General features: G+C 41.8%; 2 protein-coding genes across 4 annotated transcripts in view; both read left to right on the top strand.

Moving 5' to 3' along the window:
* Positions 1–16,322, top strand: part of LOC130277094 (C-factor-like) — a 45,525-nt gene extending 29,203 nt beyond the window's left edge. For both annotated transcript variants that reach the window (XM_056527403.1, XM_056527404.1), the window contains 4 exons: positions 4,412–4,599; positions 7,135–7,296; positions 8,700–8,810; positions 16,121–16,322. In XM_056527403.1, the coding sequence (XP_056383378.1) occupies positions 4,412–4,599; positions 7,135–7,296; positions 8,700–8,810; positions 16,121–16,234 (575 nt within the window). In that variant the 3' untranslated portion in view covers positions 16,235–16,322. The remainder of the gene's footprint in view (positions 1–4,411; positions 4,600–7,134; positions 7,297–8,699; positions 8,811–16,120) is intronic.
* Positions 16,323–18,623: 2,301 nt separating this feature from the next.
* Positions 18,624–19,225, top strand: part of LOC130277095 (C-factor-like) — a 35,438-nt gene continuing 34,836 nt past the window's right edge. The window contains exon 1 of one of the 2 annotated variants that reach the window (XM_056527409.1): positions 18,624–18,743. The gene's annotated coding sequence lies outside the window, so the exon portion shown is untranslated. The remainder of the gene's footprint in view (positions 18,744–19,225) is intronic. The other variant, XM_056527406.1, reaches the window with a different exon arrangement.

A 19,225-nucleotide genomic window follows, 5' to 3' on the forward strand; every position in this document is an offset into this window, starting at 1 on the left:
TTATTATACTATCACAGGGGGTTGATACATTTGGCTTACATAAGCAAAAACCAATAAATCACTTTTGAATACCATGCTTTTTTTAAGCAAAAAACAATAAATGACTCCAGAACACCACTTGAAAAATGCTGCAGCCAAGATCCCGGGGGTCCCTAGCGGCAGGACCTCCACGATCTGACATCTTATCCCCTATCCTTTGGATAGGGGATAAGATGTCCTGGGTCGGAGTACCCCTTTAAGCAAACAGTCCATTTTGATCTTGAGGACATGGTCAATTTTCATTTTACATTTTTGTTTTTCCTCTGCCCCTTTTTAAGGGGCATAACCCTTTTCATTTTTTTATTTTTATCTACAGAGCCAAATGAGAACCTATTTTTTGCAATACCAGTTATACTTTGTAATGACACCTTTTATTTTACCATAAAGTTGACCCTTCACCGCCATTATAGCTTATCATGTTGCGGAGTCCAATGAGCTCCCTGAGCTACCTTTGTGGATTTTGTTTCCCGACAAGTATTTTCCCACTTTAAGTACTAATGTTTCCCTACATTTTGCTCTTTTCCTCACGTTATGCTTGTGTAGATGACTAGTCCTTTAATGTAATATTCAATATACAGCAATAGTTAACAGTCTCTTATTAGAATAAATTGCATTCCTGTTGGTAAAAAGAGTGGGTGCTTTTAGCATTGCTTATTCCTCCATTGGGCACGATGACTGATACCTGGTGGTCAGTATGATACTCAGCTCCAGCAACACTCGTGGCTGCTGCCGCTGGCAGGTCCTCCAAGTGTGTGAGCTGAGGGTAACAGAAAAAGATTACTTGCTGCAGAAGTTAAAGAAAATCGCACACCCTGTTTACCTGCACTAAACCCTGGAATATAGTGCGGGTGAACAGCTTTAGAAAGAGGAGTCACTTACTTTAATCCTTTCAGTATATGGAGAGTTCTGGCACTGTAATCTTCAGCTTCATTTCGTTATTGTGTGCAATGGAGGGAGCCTGCTCACCCTGCTCCCCTGCGACCTCCATGTTCTCCGCCTTCTCCGAACCCGCCAATGTTATGCTAATGAAGGCAATGGGTGAGTGCACAGAAAGCAGAGCACTGGCCCACCGCATTCATTAATATATTAATGAAGGGGTCAGGACTGATGGGGAAAATATGGAAGGGGCAGAGGAGGTGGGTGAGCCGGTTTCCTGCCTCCATTGCTTGCTGGAACGCCATAACTCTGCATATACTGAATGGATTTAAGTAAGTGATCTCTCTTTGTAAACAGGGTGTCATATTCTCCTAAGGCAAATTTTCTATTTGTTTTTTTGGGGGGGAAAATGCCAAGAAAAAACGACTATTCTGCCGCATGGCGTTTTTTTCGGCCAAAAAAGCTGCGGCCAGATGTTAGCTGTAAATCAATGAGAAATTGCAAAAAAAAAATTTTCCACTTGGTGTTTTTCAGTTTGGTGCTTTTTAAATCCTTTTGGCATTTTTTTCCCTCTTCTTTTTTTTTTTTTTTTAAGCTCCTTGGCGGTTTTGCAAAGTCACAACATGTTGAGCCAATGGCATTTTTCCCCCTGAAATTGTGTTGTTTTTCTCCCATAGAAGTCTATGGGAGTGAATCAACGCCAAGAAAAATGACATGGGGGTTTTAACTTTGGCGTTTTTGCAGGCGTTTTTTATTCTTTTTTGGACTTATCGATCCAAAAATTGAAAGGATATTTAAAAAAAGATACCTTTTTAAATAAAATTTTGTAGGGTACCAAAATAAAATAAAAAATATACAGTAGTGAAGGAAAAAATTGTATCTAACAAAATTTCTTTTTTATAACAAAATTTTTATTAATTTTTAAAACAGCGATCAATTTATGTGTGCGGACAGGGCAACAAAAATGTAGCCAACAATAATAAAAATTTAGTGTTTAGTGTGCTACGAGCAGACAAACTGCGATGTGCAAGTCAACGCGCGAATGCGCAGTATGTTCGCACATTGCTTTAGTGTATCTGCTCCGAGCAGGCACATGTAAAGGAACCATGCAGCGGTCCTTCAGCGGCAGATCTGCAGCGTAAAATACGCTGTGGATCCGCTCGTGTGAACGTACCCTTAAAGTGGATTGTTTGGATCAAATTGTTAATAACTAGGGATTCTGTAACCCCTTTCTTCAGTAGCAGCAAAGAGGTTAACGTGCTTAGGATAAGGGATCTCATTCCTATAGGAAGACACTGTAGTTGGATTTTTCTGGTCACTTTAAAGGGGTTGTCCACCTTAAGCTAAGTTTCCAATAGGCTTTTTCTTTTTTTGGCAGTTTTTGAGCCAAAGCCAGAAGTGTATTCAAAAGGAATAGGACATATAATGGAAGGACTTACACTTCTCCTCCCTTATGCATCCACTTCTGACTTTTGCTCAAAAACTGCAGCGGCGGTTTTCCAAAAACTGCCAGGAAAAATAACAAGTGGAAACTTAGCCTTAAGGTGATTTAAGTACTTAACTGCTTAGGAAGGATCCGTGCTTGTCTTGGGGCTAAACGGCTGTGCTATAACTCTGTGGCTATCTTTTTGTGAACTGGCTATTTCCTGTTGGAGTTTGTTCCCTTATACTACAAGTCCCATAATTTCTTGTTTGCAAGGGGGAGGTCACTTTTACTCCCTCCCACACATTATATTCTCCCTCCCACACTATATTATGAACTACACTAACTTTATAGCCCCTGTAGCATAGTCAAGTAAAAAAAAATCCAGAAATACCCTTTTTGTGACAAAAAAAATTCATTTTTATGTTGGCTTCAATACACACCCATGGACACGCCCAGTTTATCAGATTAAAAATGCTACATTGTTTGGTTTCTTCTTGTAAAGTGTCAGAATGTGTTAACATTTTGGCACGCAAAAAACATGTGCCGAGATTGTGTCACAAAAGCTGTCACTAAACTGTTGGGATGGAAATAGTAAAATTGGGCCTTTAATTCTTATTGTCTAGTTTTATCATTTTGAGATTAGTGGAATTATAAAGATTTAGCTTTTTTGGTAGCATTTCCTATAACCAAACCCCTTTGCCACATACTATACCCTTCGACTGTATGTACTTACCGTATTTATCCGCGTATAACACGCACTTTTTAGGCAAAATTTTTTTGCCTAAAGTCTATGTGCGTGTTATACGCCGATACACCCCCAGGAAAGGCAGGGGGAGAGAGGCCGTCGCTGCCCGCTTCTCTCCCCCTGCCTTTCCTGGGGTCTAGAGCCCTGCTGCCGGCCCTTCTCTCCCCCTAGCTATCGGCGCCGCTGCCCGTTCTGTCCCCCTGACTATCGGTGCCGGCGCCCCACTGCCGGCGCAGATAGCCAGGGGGAGAGAAGCGGCGCCAACAGCCAGGGGGAGAGAAGGGGCAGCGGCACCCATTGCCGGCGCCGCTGCCCCTTGCCTCCCCCCATCCCCGGTGGCATAATTACCTGGGTCGGGTCCGCGCTTCTGCAGGCCTCTGGCGTGCGTCCCCTGCGTCGTTGCTATGCACGGCGCGGCGCACTGACGTCATGCGCCTCGCAAGGTTCGCATGCCGGAGGCCTGCAGCAGCGCGGACCCGACCCAGGTAATTATGCCACCGGGGATGGGGGGAGGCAACGGGGCAGCGGCGCCGGCAATGGGTGCCGCTGCCTATTCTCTCCCCCTGGCTGTCGGCGCCGCTTCTCTCCCCCTGGCTATCGGCGCCGGCAATGGGGCGCCGGCACCGATAGTCAGGGGGACAGAATGGGCAGCGGTGCCGATAGCCAGGGGGAGAGAAGGTCCGGCAGCAGGGCTCTAGACCCCAGGAAAGGCAGGGGAAGAGAAGCGGGCAGCAACGGCCTCTCTCCCCCTGTCTTTCCTGGGGGTATATCGGGGTATACACGCGCACACACGCACCCTCATTTTACCATGGATATTTGGGTCAAAAACTTTTTTTACCCAAATATCCTTGGTAAAATAAGGGTGCGTGTTATAGGCCGGTGCATGGTATACCCCGATAAATACGGTAATTATGTTTAAAACCCAATAAAAATGACTGAACTACAAACCTCTTTCCCCCTATTAGGCTGGGTTCCTGCTCAGGTGTATTCTATTTCACATTTTGTCTGTAATGCTCAAAAATAGTCATAGGCCCAGATTTATCAAACTGTATGAGAGAAAAAACAGAGTGATTTTCTCATAGCAACCAATCACAGCTCAGCTTTCACTTTACCTCAGCTCATTATCTGAGCTGTGATTGGTTGCTGGGGGAAAATCACTCTATTTTTTCTCTCTCACAGTTTGACAAGTCTGGGCCATAGAGTCAAAGGCAGAAAAAGACACGTACTGACGCTAGCCTTTGGAAAAAGAAACCCAAAAAATTGTTAATAAAATAAGTGAATATATATATATTTTTTTTATCTTTACTTTTTTTTCTCTTTAATAGAAACCAGAGATGCCAATAGCATCAAAGAAGCTGTAAAAGAGGTCGAAAAACATCTGAATGGAGCTGGGCTGAATTTATTGATTAATAACGCTGGGATCATGCATGACAGCAATCTTGAGTCTGCAGACTCTGCCGACTTCATGAATGTTTACAACACAAATGTAGTTGGACCATTTTTGCTGGCAAAGGTGAGAGAGAAAATATAATGATTGTCACGTTCGGCATGGAATAGTGTGACTCTTACACAGGACCACTATCCCTGCCTACTTGCACATCTGCCGTAAACAGTTGAATGTCAACTGGACCTCAGTCCCTGCACTATATAAGGTCAGGGGCGACACAAGTCAAAATAATTAACAGAACTGTATGAAGGTAAGGGGAACAGGTCAGAATACAATGGTTGAAAAAGCTAGAACAGACTGGAAATCATGATAAAATATAACGGCAGATATGCAAAGTTGTAACAAACAAGTATCAGGCAGATATATCGGCAGGTATATAGAGTACTGACTATCAGATTCAGGACCAAAGAAATATGGCCGAAATGAGTAATAACAAAGAGGTTGCCTGGAAGATACAGCGGCAGGTTTACCAGGAATAAAGGCGAGTGAAAAATGAACTGAAGTCAGGATACTAAATAGATCAGAATACACAGGACAAAGCAAAAAAGCAATGGATCAGGATTTTTACCATAGAGCAGTACAAAACACAAACAAGTCTTATTAGAAGTCATGATATGTGCTAAGGGTCAAGCTGGACAGAACAGAGAACACCATCAGGCTGGGGGAGAAGCCAGTTAGGATACAAATTCAGGTAACAGATACAAACTATATAATCTCTCTCTTGGTCCCAATCAATTAACATGGGGGCAGGAGATCTCTTACCTTCTCCTTGTATAAGCAGAGTGCCCCATAGCAGCATTGTCTGACAAAGGGAGAATAAATCCTGGAACATCGATTACCAGTTTGTCTGCAGACTATCATTTACTATTTGGTCACTTACAGTCTGAGGCTTGGGTGGCATAGAATGGACAACTGTAATCATGGGTTCCATTTTTAATGGTTATGATTGCTGTATTTTTATTGGGTGGTAAATTCTGCTAAATCCACAGCATACAAGCTTGAAATCCATGGCAGAAATCCAAATTTATGCTTTGGTCTTCTGCCTTATATTCCATGGCAGATAATTCTAGTGGGAAAATCATTTGTGCGAACACACCTTATACGTTCTGTTCTAGACTAATAAAACATTTTAGCAAATGCATTGGGGGAGATTTATGAAAACCTGTCCAGAGGAATAGTTGCCTAGTTGCCCATAGCAACCAATCAGATTCCTCCTTATATTTTTGACAAGGCCTCTGCAAAATGAAAGACGTAATCTGATTGGTTGCTATGGGCAACTAGGCAATTTTTCGTCTACACAGGTTTTGATGATTCTCCCTCATTGAAACAGTAAGCAAACAATACCGACCTACCAGGTTCTGATTTATCGGCTTCACTTTTTTCACAAGTTCAAGAATTTTGGAAACAAGTTTTATTTGGAGATTGGGAAACTGCTGAAAGTCAACGTTAACCCTTTTTCAGTGGTTGGGATTGTTGAGGATGATAAAGCTATCTAGGATAGAATATGAATAATATAATGTTTTGTGCCAGTCTCATTATTATTAGAAGATGGGTCTCCCCTAACTCTAAAAATATACACAAATGTTTGGATGTAATAAAGAGTAGTGATGAGCAGTAGGGGCCATATTCGAATTCGCGATATTTCATTAATATAATGACGATTATTCGTTCTATGTTCACGAAATTTGCATATTCGCTATGTTCGTTCACTTTTTTTTCCATGAGAAAATTTGCATGGAAAATTCGCCTAAAATTCGCATGTAAAAAAAAATAATAATAATATGAATGTATAGCACTATTTTCTAAATATTCGCAAAATCGCTAAGTGCCGATATTAACAATAAAAATACGCATTATGAATATTTGTGCTCAACACTAATAAAGAGCAACTATGAAGTGCATGATAATAGCCCTGAGAACAAGGGAGTATAAGAAGAGATGGCAATGGCTGATAATGTATATCTATAATCCTAATGGTCTATAAGGGAGAATTTTAATTTTATAAATTTTTTTATGGGTGGGGGAGGGGATGGGGTATAAATTGGAAAATATGAATTCTGTGAGTTTTGTATCTAATGTAAAATGTAATATTGGAAGTGAATAAAAAAAAAACTATACACAAAAAAAAAAAATACACACTAAGGCTCATGTTCACACAGTGGAGTGTTCGCACGGAAAATTTCCGTTCGGACATTCTACCAACAGCGGAGCACCGGTAGAACATGCTGGCACTAGTACTGCTCGGAAATGCACAATCTTATAGATGGCAATGTATGTCCTTGAGGAATCCACAGAAAAAATAGACATGTCGGAATTTCCGCGACACAAACATCTACAGAAATTTTGCTGTTCAAACAATCAATGGGACTCTGCTGCAGCGTAATGTCTGTGCGGAATTCTTCTGAAGCCTAAGCCAACAGCAGCTACACACTGAGGAGAAAGTGTGAGAGAAGAGACAGGATTTACCTTCTGTACATCAGCTGCTAATCTAGTGTTTCTAGTGAGAGAATCTTTGCCTAACATAGCTACTATAATACATGTGTTCAGTTCACCTACAAAAAGATGCTAATATTCATTTCTTTTTTATTTTTATTTTTTTAGGAACTTCTGCCATTTTTAAGAAAAGCTGCAGAAGAAAATCAACAGAAACGTTTTAGTTGCAGCAAGTCTGCTATAATAAATATTTCTGCAATGTTAGGATCCATAGAGAAGACACCAGAGACCTTCAATTTTCTCCCAGTGGTGCCCTATCGATGCAGCAAGGTATGCTAAGCCTTGTAAAATTTAAATTGGCACTGTCATCAAAAAAAGACATATCATGAGTTGGGGGGTCGTAGCATGTTCACTCGCGGCTTTTTGTCACATGACTGAGACGATCTCATAATGTAAGGCACACTCTTGCTAATTCTTGTGAACACAGACTCCAACCAATAAAAACATTTCACTTGACCCTAGGAAATGTCAAAATCTTTTTTTTTTTGGGACAGTCAACGAAATGCAACTTCTGTTTGTAGAATCCCAATAATATAAATATTTACCAAACAAAGCCATATTTCAAGAAACCTAATCTGAAAACATTGTAACATATTTAGGTCTGATAAATATATATTTAGCGGGAGTTATGATATATGATAGCGGGAGCAGTAGGGATTGGACAAATATTTTTGCGTGAGCAGGTGGGATTGGACACAAATGTTGCGGGAGCGGGTGGAAGTGGAGAAAACACCCTATGGGAGCTGGCGGAATTGGTCAAAAAAATAATCGGGAGCGGGATTGAAAAACTAGTCCCATGCAGGGCTCTACTGTACATATCAGGCAGGATATTTAAAGGGGTACTCCGCCCCTAGACATCTTATCCCCTATCCAAAGGATAGGGGATAAGATGTCAGATTGCAGCGGTGCCGCTGCTGGGGAGCCCCGGGATCCCCGCTGCAGCACCCCGCTATCATAACAGCACAGAGCGAGTTCGCTCTCCACGTAATGACGCGCAATACAGGGGCCGGAGCATCGTTATGTCACGGCTCCGCCCCTCGTGACGTCACGGCCCGCCCCCGTCAATACATGTCTATGGGAGGGGGCGTGACGCCCCCTGCCATAGACCTGCATTAAGGGGACAGGCAGTGATGTTTGGATAGGGGATAAGATGTCTAGGGGCGGAGTACCCCTTTAACAGATTCTGCAACTGAGCCCCAACACAGATGTGAACATAGCCAAAGAAGTACATCATTCCCATGTTTTGCATATTTCATTTAATATTTTCAATATTCAATATTTTCTTCACACCCACTCTCACTATCTATTGAGATTCCAGACTATCATCTAGCAACATTTGTTTCAGTTGTTCTGTCTTTTTTTTTTTTTTAACCCTACTTTGATTCCCCCTGTTTCCTTTACCTTTCAATTCTAAGTAACCTTAAATGTGTTACATTTCCAGATAAACCTTCAACCTTCTTCTTTTTTACTCTGTATTTTTCACTGTAACATTTTTGCAATATTTCAGTCTCCTCCAGTGGACCAAATAGACTGTATCTAACTCGTCTTATTCTGTAAATTATGCTTTTCTATTATGAAGATGTATTTTCTATAAATAAGGCTGTAGAGTCTGGTATACAGACCTGTGTTCTTTATTTTGGTATTTTGCACATTAATGGTTGTTTTCTTTGCAGGCTGCTCTTAATATGCTCACACAGTGCCAGTCTTTGGGTTACAAGAAAGATGGCATTTTGTGCACTGCTGTCCATCCAGGATGGGTCCAATCAGACATGGGAGGCCTTAATGTGAGTAGATCTGTGTTTATAATATATTATATTACATAAAAAAAACACTATTTTTTGGGGGACGGGTGTGTCTTGATAATGCCACAATGTTTGTAGTACAAGGAAAGAAAAAACAAGAACCACACAGGGTGCCTAGTGCGTTACCCAACACACAGATAGTGGCGCTGTAAGCTAAAAAATAAATAAATGGCCGCTCACCTGAAGCATATGACACATACACACTTAACCCCTTTTAAAGGGTAATTGAAGGAGTGGATATGGTTAGATGCCTTGCCATAGGGTAGTGGACACATTCACCATAGTCTGCTAAAGATCCAGAAGCAGTAAATAAAAATAAAAAACTCAATCAGGCGCTGCAGAACCGGGGATACTCATGTAGATGGAAATATTCAAATCTGAAGAATATTTATTACGTAGACAGGTAACTGATAAAGAGGGTTAACCCAAAACTTGTTATCAGATCAGTAAAAAAAACATGGAAACAGAGAAGCCATGTATACACAATACAAGATACAAGGATAGACATAGCTGGGGACATGTACAAACTGGAAGGAGTTACAATCTAGCACATGTGGAAAACAAATACAGTAGAATATCCCAATAGCGGACACTCATGGGGAATAAAAGTGTCCACTATTGAGAGATGGCCCCTATTGGGGAAAAAAGGTTCAAAAATCTTTCTACATGACGGAACACTGTCCTGTACTCACTCCAGAGTGTAATTACCTATAAAATGATAAAAGCAATATTACACAAGAATCTCCCAGTGCTGTTTAATCACCCCTTATTACCCCCCCACCCCGTATGATTTCATCCCCCCTTATACCCTGTGCTACCTTATGCCTTTTGCCAAATTATCCCCCCTCCCCTTACCCTGTGCCACATGATTTTCCCTTGATCCCTCTGTGACATTTAATTTTTTAACTCCCTCCCCATTATTACCTCTGTGTAAATTCATTACTCCCTCTTTATGAAGTGGCACAGGGGGATAAAGGGGGAATGAAATGGCACAGAGGGGTGGTAAGGAGGGGGTGATGAATTTGCAAAGAGTGTAATAAAGGGGGAATGAAATAGCACAGGGGGGATCAATAGGAAATGATGTGGCACATGGGGTAGTAAAAAAGGGTTGATTTGGCACAGGGGGAATAAAGTGGCATGGGGCGATCAGATGAGGAGGGGGTGAATTATGTGGCCAGCGTAAGTACAAAAGCAGGAGACCACTGTTTAAACAGCTTCTGTCTTCTACTTCTGTGCTGTGGCTGCTGCAGGGGGGGGGGGGTGCAGTGGGGAACAGGTCCCACTGAGAGTCTTGTCCCTTACTTGGGTATTGGCTGTACCCCCTGATGGCGGTCCTGTGTACAAGGTATGGCCGGCGCATAAGCGTCCCCTATTGGGAGTGTTTTGTCCACTATTGGGTGTGTCTGCATCCACTATTGGGAGTGTCCTCTATTCTGAGGCCGCAAATACATAAAGTCTTATGGGAATTAAAAACTGTCCACTATTGGGAGGTGTCTCCTGTTGGGAGGTGTCCTTTTAAGGGAGATTTTACTGTATAAAATAAAAACAAATAATTAAATTAAGTGAACATAAGTTAGAAACATAGGTTAGAATAAAGGTTAGACAGTAAATAGAAAACATACTTTATATGAAATAACAAGTAAAAATGAGTAAAAGAATGGGTCATTTTGGTAAAATTTCAAAGTAAGGCATAAACCGCACTCATTGTCGGTGAAACTGTCAAATGAATGGAATATACACTGCTCAAAAAAATAAAGGGAACACTAAGATAACACATCCTAGAGCTCAATGAATGAACTAATCGTATGAAATTCTTTCGTCTTAACATAGTTGAATGTGCTGACAAAAAATCACACAAAAATGATCAATGAAAATCTAATTTATCAACCCATGGAGGTCTGGATATGGAGTCACTCAAAATCAAAGTGGAAAACCACACTACAGGCTGTTCCAATGTTGATGTAATGTCCTTAAAACAAGTCAAAATGAGGCTCAGTAGTGTGTGTGGCCTCCACGTGCCCGTATGACCTCCCTACAATGCCTGGGCATGCTCCTGATGAGGTGTCAGATGGTCTCCTGAGGGATGTCCTCCCAGACCTGGACTTAAGCATCCGCCAACTCCTGGACAGTCTGTGCTGCAACGTGGCGTTGGTGGATGGAGCGAGACATGATGTCCCAGATGTGCTCAATCGGATTCAGGTCTGGGGAATGGGCAGGCCAGTCCATAGCATTAATGCCTTCCTCTTGCAGGAACTGCTGACACACTCCAGCCATATGAGGTCTAGCATTGTCTTGCATTAGGAGGAACCCAGGACGAATTGCACCAGCATATGCTCTCACAAGGGGTCTGGGGATCTCATCTCCGTACCTAATGGCAGTCAGGCTACCTCTGGCAAGCATGGAGGGCTGTGCGGCCCCCCAAAGAAATGCCGCCCCACACCATTACTGACCCACCACCAAACCGGTCATGCTGGAGGATGTTGCAGGCAGCAGAAAATTTTCCATGGCATCTCCAGACTCTGTCATGTCTGTCACATGTGCTCAATGTGAACCTGGTTTCATCTGTGAAGAGCGCCAGTGGTGAATTTGCCAATTTTGGTGTTCTCTGGCAAATACCAAACGTCCTGCACAGTGTTGGGCTGTAAACACAACCCCACCTGTGGACGTCGGGCCCTCATACCATCTTCATGGAGTCTGTTTCTGACTGTTTGAGTGGACACATGCACATTTGTGTCCTGCTGGAGGTCATTTTGCAGGGCTCTGGCAGTGCTCCTCCTTGCGCAAAGGCAGAGGTAACTGTCCTGCTGCTGGGTTGTTGCCCTCCTACGGCCTCCTCCATAGCTCTTAATGTACTGGCCTGTCTCCTGGTAGCGCTTCCATGCTCTGGACACTATGCTGACAGACACCGCAAACCTTCTTGCCACAGCTCACATTGATGTGCCATCCTGGATGAGCTGCACTACCTGAGCCACTTGTGTGGGTTGTAGACTCCGTCTCATGCTACCACTAGAGTGAAAACACCGCCAGCATTCAAAATTGACCAAAACATCAGCCAGAAAGTATAGGAACTGAGAAGTGGTCTGTGGTCACCACCTGCAGAACCACTCCTTTATTGGGGGTGTCTTGCTAATTGCCTATAATTTCCACCTATTGTCTGTTCCATTTGCACAACAGCATGTGAAATTGATTGTCAATCAGTGTTGCTTCCTGAGTGGACTGTATGATGAAGGGCAGGCCACACCCCCTTCCTCTCTCAACACAGACTGCAGAGTGAGCAGAGAAGAGAAGAAGAAAAAAAGTACAAAGGGGGTTTCTAGAAAAAAAAAAAAGTAAAAGCAGGGTTAGTGTCAGGTAGAGTCAGGGACAGATTGGGGGGGGGGGGATTAGGGACTGTTTCGTTCATGATAGGTACTTTCGTGTTCCCTTAATTTATTTTTATTTTTTGAGCAGTGTACAAAAACAGCAAATTGAATCAGAAAAAGTCTCTATGGACATATTTTAGGTTCATGTACTTAAAATAAAACAATATAGTAGTAGTTACATTAAAAATTTATATTTATAAAGTATGAAAATGAGGCACTAATAAATATACATGTATAATATGTCCATATTGTCCAATATGGCTCTGCTTCAGTGGCTAGGTTTTTGGGGGGGGGGGGGGGGGAGGAACCAATGTTTGTTTCACCTATTTATTGGAAAGTTGTGTTCATATTTTGTTCTTTAAAGGAAATCCTTCAGTAGTTATAAAACATAAACAGGGAACGTGATCAAAATCACTGCTGTGGTCTCTGAAGCTGCTTCCCACCTGTCCAGCCCTGTGTGTATAAGGAAAGACATGTATATCATAGCGATAGCAGCAGTAGCAGTAGACAGAGCTGGGAGGGGAGGGGCGGGGCCTTGGAGCAGCCAGGAGGGATCTGATGGAATATTATGTCATTCTATAGTTTCCAGGAAGTTAGCTGACAAGGACAGATCTGTTCCTCTGGCACTTTTAAGTGCATTTGTCCCACATGTGCCCTGATTAGTGTTGCTCACGAATATTCACATTTCGAATATTCGCAGCGAATATCGTATATTCGCGAATTTGCGAATATTACGAATTTCACTCTAAAAATTCACTATTACGAATATTCGTCTTTTTTTCAAACTGTTTTAAAAACTGAGCACATTGTAGGGATCTCCTTCGACTGATAAATGCAATGCTTGTGTCATTAAAGACCCAGGGATGAGACTGTGAGGCGAAAGGTTTGTGCATGCGAATATTCGTAGAAATTCCGCCCTACTTATGCCTGTGAGCCAATAAGAGTTCTGCAAGCACGGTTGTCAGAGCTTAGCAACGTCCCTAGCAACCAATAGAAACTTGCTGGCACTACCAGTATATAACATCACTCCCCAGCAGCATTCCTTTGCAGATTCACATGGTGGTTTAGAGAGGAGAGTGTTTCTGTGCTTTTGCTTGCGTCCTCTGTGCCTTGTATCCTGTGACAACCAATTGCTTTTTTAAAAGCAGAAGAGAACCCAATTGTTTTTTTTTAAACAGAAGCACAACTGATAACACAGTGATAACTCTCTGAGTACAGATAAGGTAGTAGATGTGACCTGCAGTCCTATGTAATACCACAGATAACACAGGGCTCCAAAGTGAGAGCACCATGCGCATTTGAGGACGAAATTAGGGAATTGCATAGGGGTGGACATAGGGGTATTGTACGCTAGTGATTCCAAAACAGGGTGCCTCCAGCTGTTGCTAAACTCCCAGCATGCCTGGACAGTCAATGGCTGTCCGGTAATACTGGGGAGTTGTTTTGCAACAGCTGGAGGCTCCGTTTAGGAAACAGTGCGGTACCAGACGTTTTTAATTTTTATTGGGGAGGGGGGCTGTGTAGGGGTATGTGTATATGTAGTGTTTTTTATTTTATTTTGTGTTAGTGTAGTGTAATGTAGTGTTTTTAGGGTACAGTCACACAGGCGGGAGTTCACAGTAGTTTCCCGCTGAGAGTTTGAGCTGCAGCGCAAAATTAGCTTCAGCTACAAACACACTGTAAGCCCCTGCCCATGTGAATGTACCTTGTACATTCACATTGGGGGAGGGGGGGGGGGATGCAGCGAGTTGCATGCAGGGAGTTGTAGTTTAGCAACAGCTGGAGGCACAATGGTTGCGAAACACTGAGAGTTTCTTACCTAACTCAGTGTTTCACAACCAGGGTGCCTCCAGCTGTTGCAAAACTACAACTCCCAGCAGGCATGGTCTGTCAGTGCATGCTGGGAGTTGTAGTTTTGCAACAGCTGGAGACACACTGTTTGGGAAACACTGCTATCTGATCTTATATCATAACTTTTAAACTAGTCTAAAATGCAGTTAAATATAATGAAATAACAGTGGTGAAATTACTTACACAAATCAGCAGTTTTTCCTCACTTGATGTAAAGTTACTCCCCACCATCTTCGCTTCGCAGGGCAGCAGAAAATCGCGATGCGAAAAGCAACTGGCAAAGATCCAGGAAATGATTTCCGTTCTCGCATGATGTCATAGCGCGCATGCGCAGACGAGCGAAATTTCGCAATAGCAAAATTTCGCAATGGCGAAATTTTGCAATGGAAAAAAAAACTCACGAATATTCAAATTTCACGAATATGGGACGAATATTCGTCCTCATATTTGCAAAATATTGCGAATTCGAATATGGCATATGCCGCTCATCACTGGCCCTGATATGGTAGTTTTATAGATGTGTATATAATTTATGATCACAATTCACTTCTGCCTCTTCCAACCCCATTTTTGTCTTGTTTTCCTTGAAAGCTTATACATGGGGCCAACACAAGTCTTGTGTCAATCAAGGGGCGTGCTATAAGCGCAGAAAGGGGTGCAGCTCAAAATTATAGGGGACCCTCCTCGACTGTCGTGGACACCTTTCTAAAGGGTATTCTGGCCAAATACATCTTATCCCCTATCCAAAGGATGGGGGATAAGATGTATTTTGCCTACCATCTGTTTAGTATGTTATAGAGGCACTTTGTATAACCCAGTTATAGTAATGAAACAGCAGCTGTGCTGGAATAAAAAAACATGGTGCTGTACATCCAGTAGTGGTGAGTGTAAATGATATAGGCTAGCATTCCACTGAGGTTTTTGCCCTGCGTTTTTTTAGGCTTAAAAATGCCATAATATAGCAGAGATGCGGAGCAGCTCTATACAGCGCTCGCATCTCTGCTCTGTACTCCGGCCAGTGATGTGAATAGAACATCACTCATTCATGTTTTCTGCCCAGAGTGGTGATTGGCCGGATCGTTGAACCCAATCACAGCTCTCAGAGGGAAATATGATTGAGTGATGTTCTATTTACATCACTAAGATTTATTCCCTAGCCCCTACAGTCTATACATCCCCAGCATGTGCACTTTGTCATCCTCCTGTTCCGTTCAGTGAACACAGGCAGAGCAGGGGGAGGGGAGATGAGGAGCCGTGTACGTCCTCTCTCCCCTGCTCTGTCTTCTTTCTCCCGTGAAGACCTGCATCCTCCAAAGGCAGAGCAGGGAGAGGGGAGATGAGGGGGGCATGTACCTCCTCTTTCCCCCTACTCTGCCTTCGCTCTGCCCTCCCCCAGCTCTAACTTCGGAGATCTGAGGGGAGGAGCGGAGGCAAGTCTGCACGGGGCACAAATTTCCATCTCACACTGGCCAGAGTATAGTGCAGAGATGCGGAGTGCAGGAGAAAGCCGCTCCACATCTCTGCAATAGAAAGGAAGATCACAGCAGATGTCAGGAGTGATACCCACTATGATCTGTCCTTAACTGCAGGTACTACTGCTCCCAACATGGAGCACACTCTTCAGATCACGGCACATAAAATTAGCCCTCATACCACCCCGTACGTGGAAAAATTAAAAAGTTATAGGGGTCAGAAGATGACAATTTTAAATGTATTAATTGTCATGCATGTAGTTATGATTTTTTCCAAAATGACTGATGTCATTGCAAAGTGGAATTGGTGGCGCAAAAAATAAGCCCTCATATGGATTTTAAGGTGCAAAATTGAAAGGGTTATGATTTTTAAAAGGTAAGGAGGAAAAAACGAAAGTGCAAAAACAGAAAAACGCTTGGTCTTTACGGGGTTAAAAAAAAAAAATATATATATATATATATATATATATATATATATAAACAAATCACATGGGTATTTTACCAGGATAGCCGAACGTATTGTAAATTGGCATCGACAATGTAGTATCAGCCTTTTAGTTTTTTTTTTTTTTTTGCTTTTGATTCTATTTTTTTATTTATTTTTTAGGCTCCTCTCACAGTGGAGCAGAGTGTCCAAGGAATTCTGAAGGTTCTGGACAGCCTTTCTGAGGAGCATTCTGGAATTCACATCAGCTGGGAGGGAAATGTACTACCTTGGTGAAATACATTATATCACCGAAAAAATATTTCTACCAGATAAGTAGAAAATGAGGTGCATGGAAATCGCACTACTTCACCTACAAAAAATGCACCAGAAACTAGAATATAGACAAAATATAAACAATCTTTATTTAAGCAAATAACAATTAAAAAAAAATTTGTAAAAACATACATAGAGCAAAATAGCACAGCACCAGTCAGATACAAGGTATAGGTAAGGATAGAGCACAGTATATAAGATGGAAATAACACTAGAAATTCACATATGAAGTACAAGGATATGGTACAAACAATAGACCAAATGTTACTTCCTACATTTGGTCTATTGTTTGTACCATATCCTTGTACTTCATATGTGAATTTCTAGTGTTCTTTCCATCTTATATACTGTGCTCTCTCCTTACCTATACCTTGTATCTGACTGGTGCTGTGCTATTTTGCTCTTTGTATGTTTTTACAATTTCTTTTAAATTGTTATTTGCTTAAAGGGGTACTTCGGTGGAAAAAAAATGTTTTCTTTTTTTTTTTTTAAATCAACTGGTGCCAGAAAGTTAAACATATTTGTAAATTACTTCTATTAAAAAATCTTAATCCTTACAGTACTTATTAGCTACTGAAAGCTACAGAGGAAATTCCTTTATTTTTGGAACACTGATGACATCACGACCACAGTGCTCTCTGCTGACATCTCTGTCCATTTTAGCAACCGTGCATAGCAGATGTATGCTAAGGGCAGCATGGTGGCTTAGTGGTTAGCACTAAGCCACCATGGGTTCAAATCCCACTAAGGAAAACAATAAATAAAGACTTATTAATATTATTATAATAACGTCAGCAGATAGCAGTGTGTTCGTGATGTCATCAGAGAGCATTCCAAGAAGAAAATAATTTCCTCTGTAGTATTCAGCAGCTAATAAATACTGGAAGGATTAAGATTTTTTAATAGAAGTAATTTACAAATATGTTTAACTTTCTGGCACCAGTTGATTTAAAAAAGAAAAAAAAATGTTTTTCCACCGGAGTACCCCTTTAAATAAAGATTGTTTATATTTTGTCTATATTCTAGTTTCTGGTGCATTTTTTTTGTAGGTGAAGTACTTGGTGAAAAACATGCAAACATGTAGTTGATGTGTTCTGCATTTTTCTTAATTTTCTGAGTTTATTCTTCATTTTACATCTGTTACTGTGTTGTAAATGTAAAAATGTAAATTTCCAATAAAATCTTTTAAAAGGTTTTTGGGAAAGAAAAAAAAATTTGGACAAAAACCTGGTGCACTTTGCACACACAAAAAAAGGCTTAAGTGACTAGCACCATATTTTCCATGCGTTGTAAACACATTTTAGCAGTGATGTATTTAAAGGGGTTGTAGACTTTTGGGATTTTAATTCAACACTCTGTGCTGGACTCCCATGTTGCTAATATAGGGTTTGCAGAGGTTACAGTTCTGACTGGGCCTAATACAGGAGGCCAAACCGCCACATCAGGCCCTTTAGGGCCCAGAAGTAAAGGATCTGCTTTCGGTTGTGTGCCATGGTACAGACAAGGTATCTGTTGGCTGTATCTAATGCTCAGAGCTGGAAACGTGTGGATATCTGATAGGAAGGTAAAACAAATCATACAGGTTGTCGGAAACCAACATTGGTCACACCAGGGATACATTTGATTTATATTTTGATATACTTTTGTGGACTCGAATATGATGAAGAAGACAATGGATTGGAGAGTCATGCATGGAATGCTGGGCGGTGATAGCAAGATCGAAGAACAAAATAGAGAATCTCCCTATGTTTCTTAAAGGGGTACTCCGCTCCTAGAAATCTTATCCCCTATACAAAGGAGCTGGGACCCCCACAATCTCTGTGCAGCACCCGGCCTTCGCTTAGAATTCTGGATGCAGGAGGCGGAGGTCATGATGTCACAGTCACGCCCCTCATGATGTGACACCACGCCCCCTCAATGCAAGTCTATTGCACCCACCACGCCCCCTCCCATAGACTTGCATTTAGGGGGCATGGCCGTGACGTCACGACCCCCGCTGCCCGCTCCAAGCGTTCGGAACAAAATGTTCCAAATGTTGGGGCAGCGGAGTACCCCTTTAATTACTCCACACTATTTGTTGCCTATTTGAACAAATGGGTGCAAGTAGATAAGTGGTCAAAAAGGTAAAAAAGACCCATTTATTAATCACCAGAAGGATATATGTAAGTTATCGTACTCTTTCAAAAACGTCGGAGCACCACACTAAGATAAATTCACAATGTTTTAAAGGGTATCATGTTCCTAAACAGGAATCTTACTTCACAGCTTGACTTGAGTTACTGTCTGCATTTGAAAATAACTTTATTAGTAATCAATCCTCATGAACATAAATACAATGTACTGTGATGCAGCAGGCAATAAATAAGTACGCACAATAGGAGAAAAAGAAATAGGCTGCACTCTTTAGAGCACCCGCTTATGTGTGACCCCATAATCCGCACCTGATAATAAAAGCACTGAAGAAATCTTGGTGAGTGCAGCCTTTTTCTTTTTCTCCTATTGTGCGTATTTATGGACTTGCTGCCAAGGCCTGCACCACCATCTAGTGCATCTATATGCTGCCATCTACTCGGGGCCATACATTAAACACAGTTGCCTTATATAGGAGAGCCAGTTCCCATTCACCCTATTTGGAATAAATAAGTACTATTACTATACACAGCATGAAAGTACTGTACAACATACAGCACAAGTATATCTACACTAAACATCATACCACACCCTACACTAACATTCCTGCAAACCTTATGAAACAAAGTCAAACAAAAAAGCATAACAGACAGTGATAGGGGATGGGAGGGAAAGAAGGAGTCAAGGAGGAGAGTTCACAGAGACAAAACACACAAAGGAGAGGGGTAAGGAGAAAGGTGTTAATCCTGTTCTTGATGTCAGCACTGTCCCTGATAAAATAGTTTCTGAGCAGGCTGTGGCAGTCCTGGAAGGACATCTTCG

This window comes from Hyla sarda, chromosome 6 (assembly GCF_029499605.1).
Source record: "Hyla sarda isolate aHylSar1 chromosome 6, aHylSar1.hap1, whole genome shotgun sequence".
Taxonomy (NCBI): Eukaryota; Metazoa; Chordata; class Amphibia; order Anura; family Hylidae; genus Hyla; species Hyla sarda.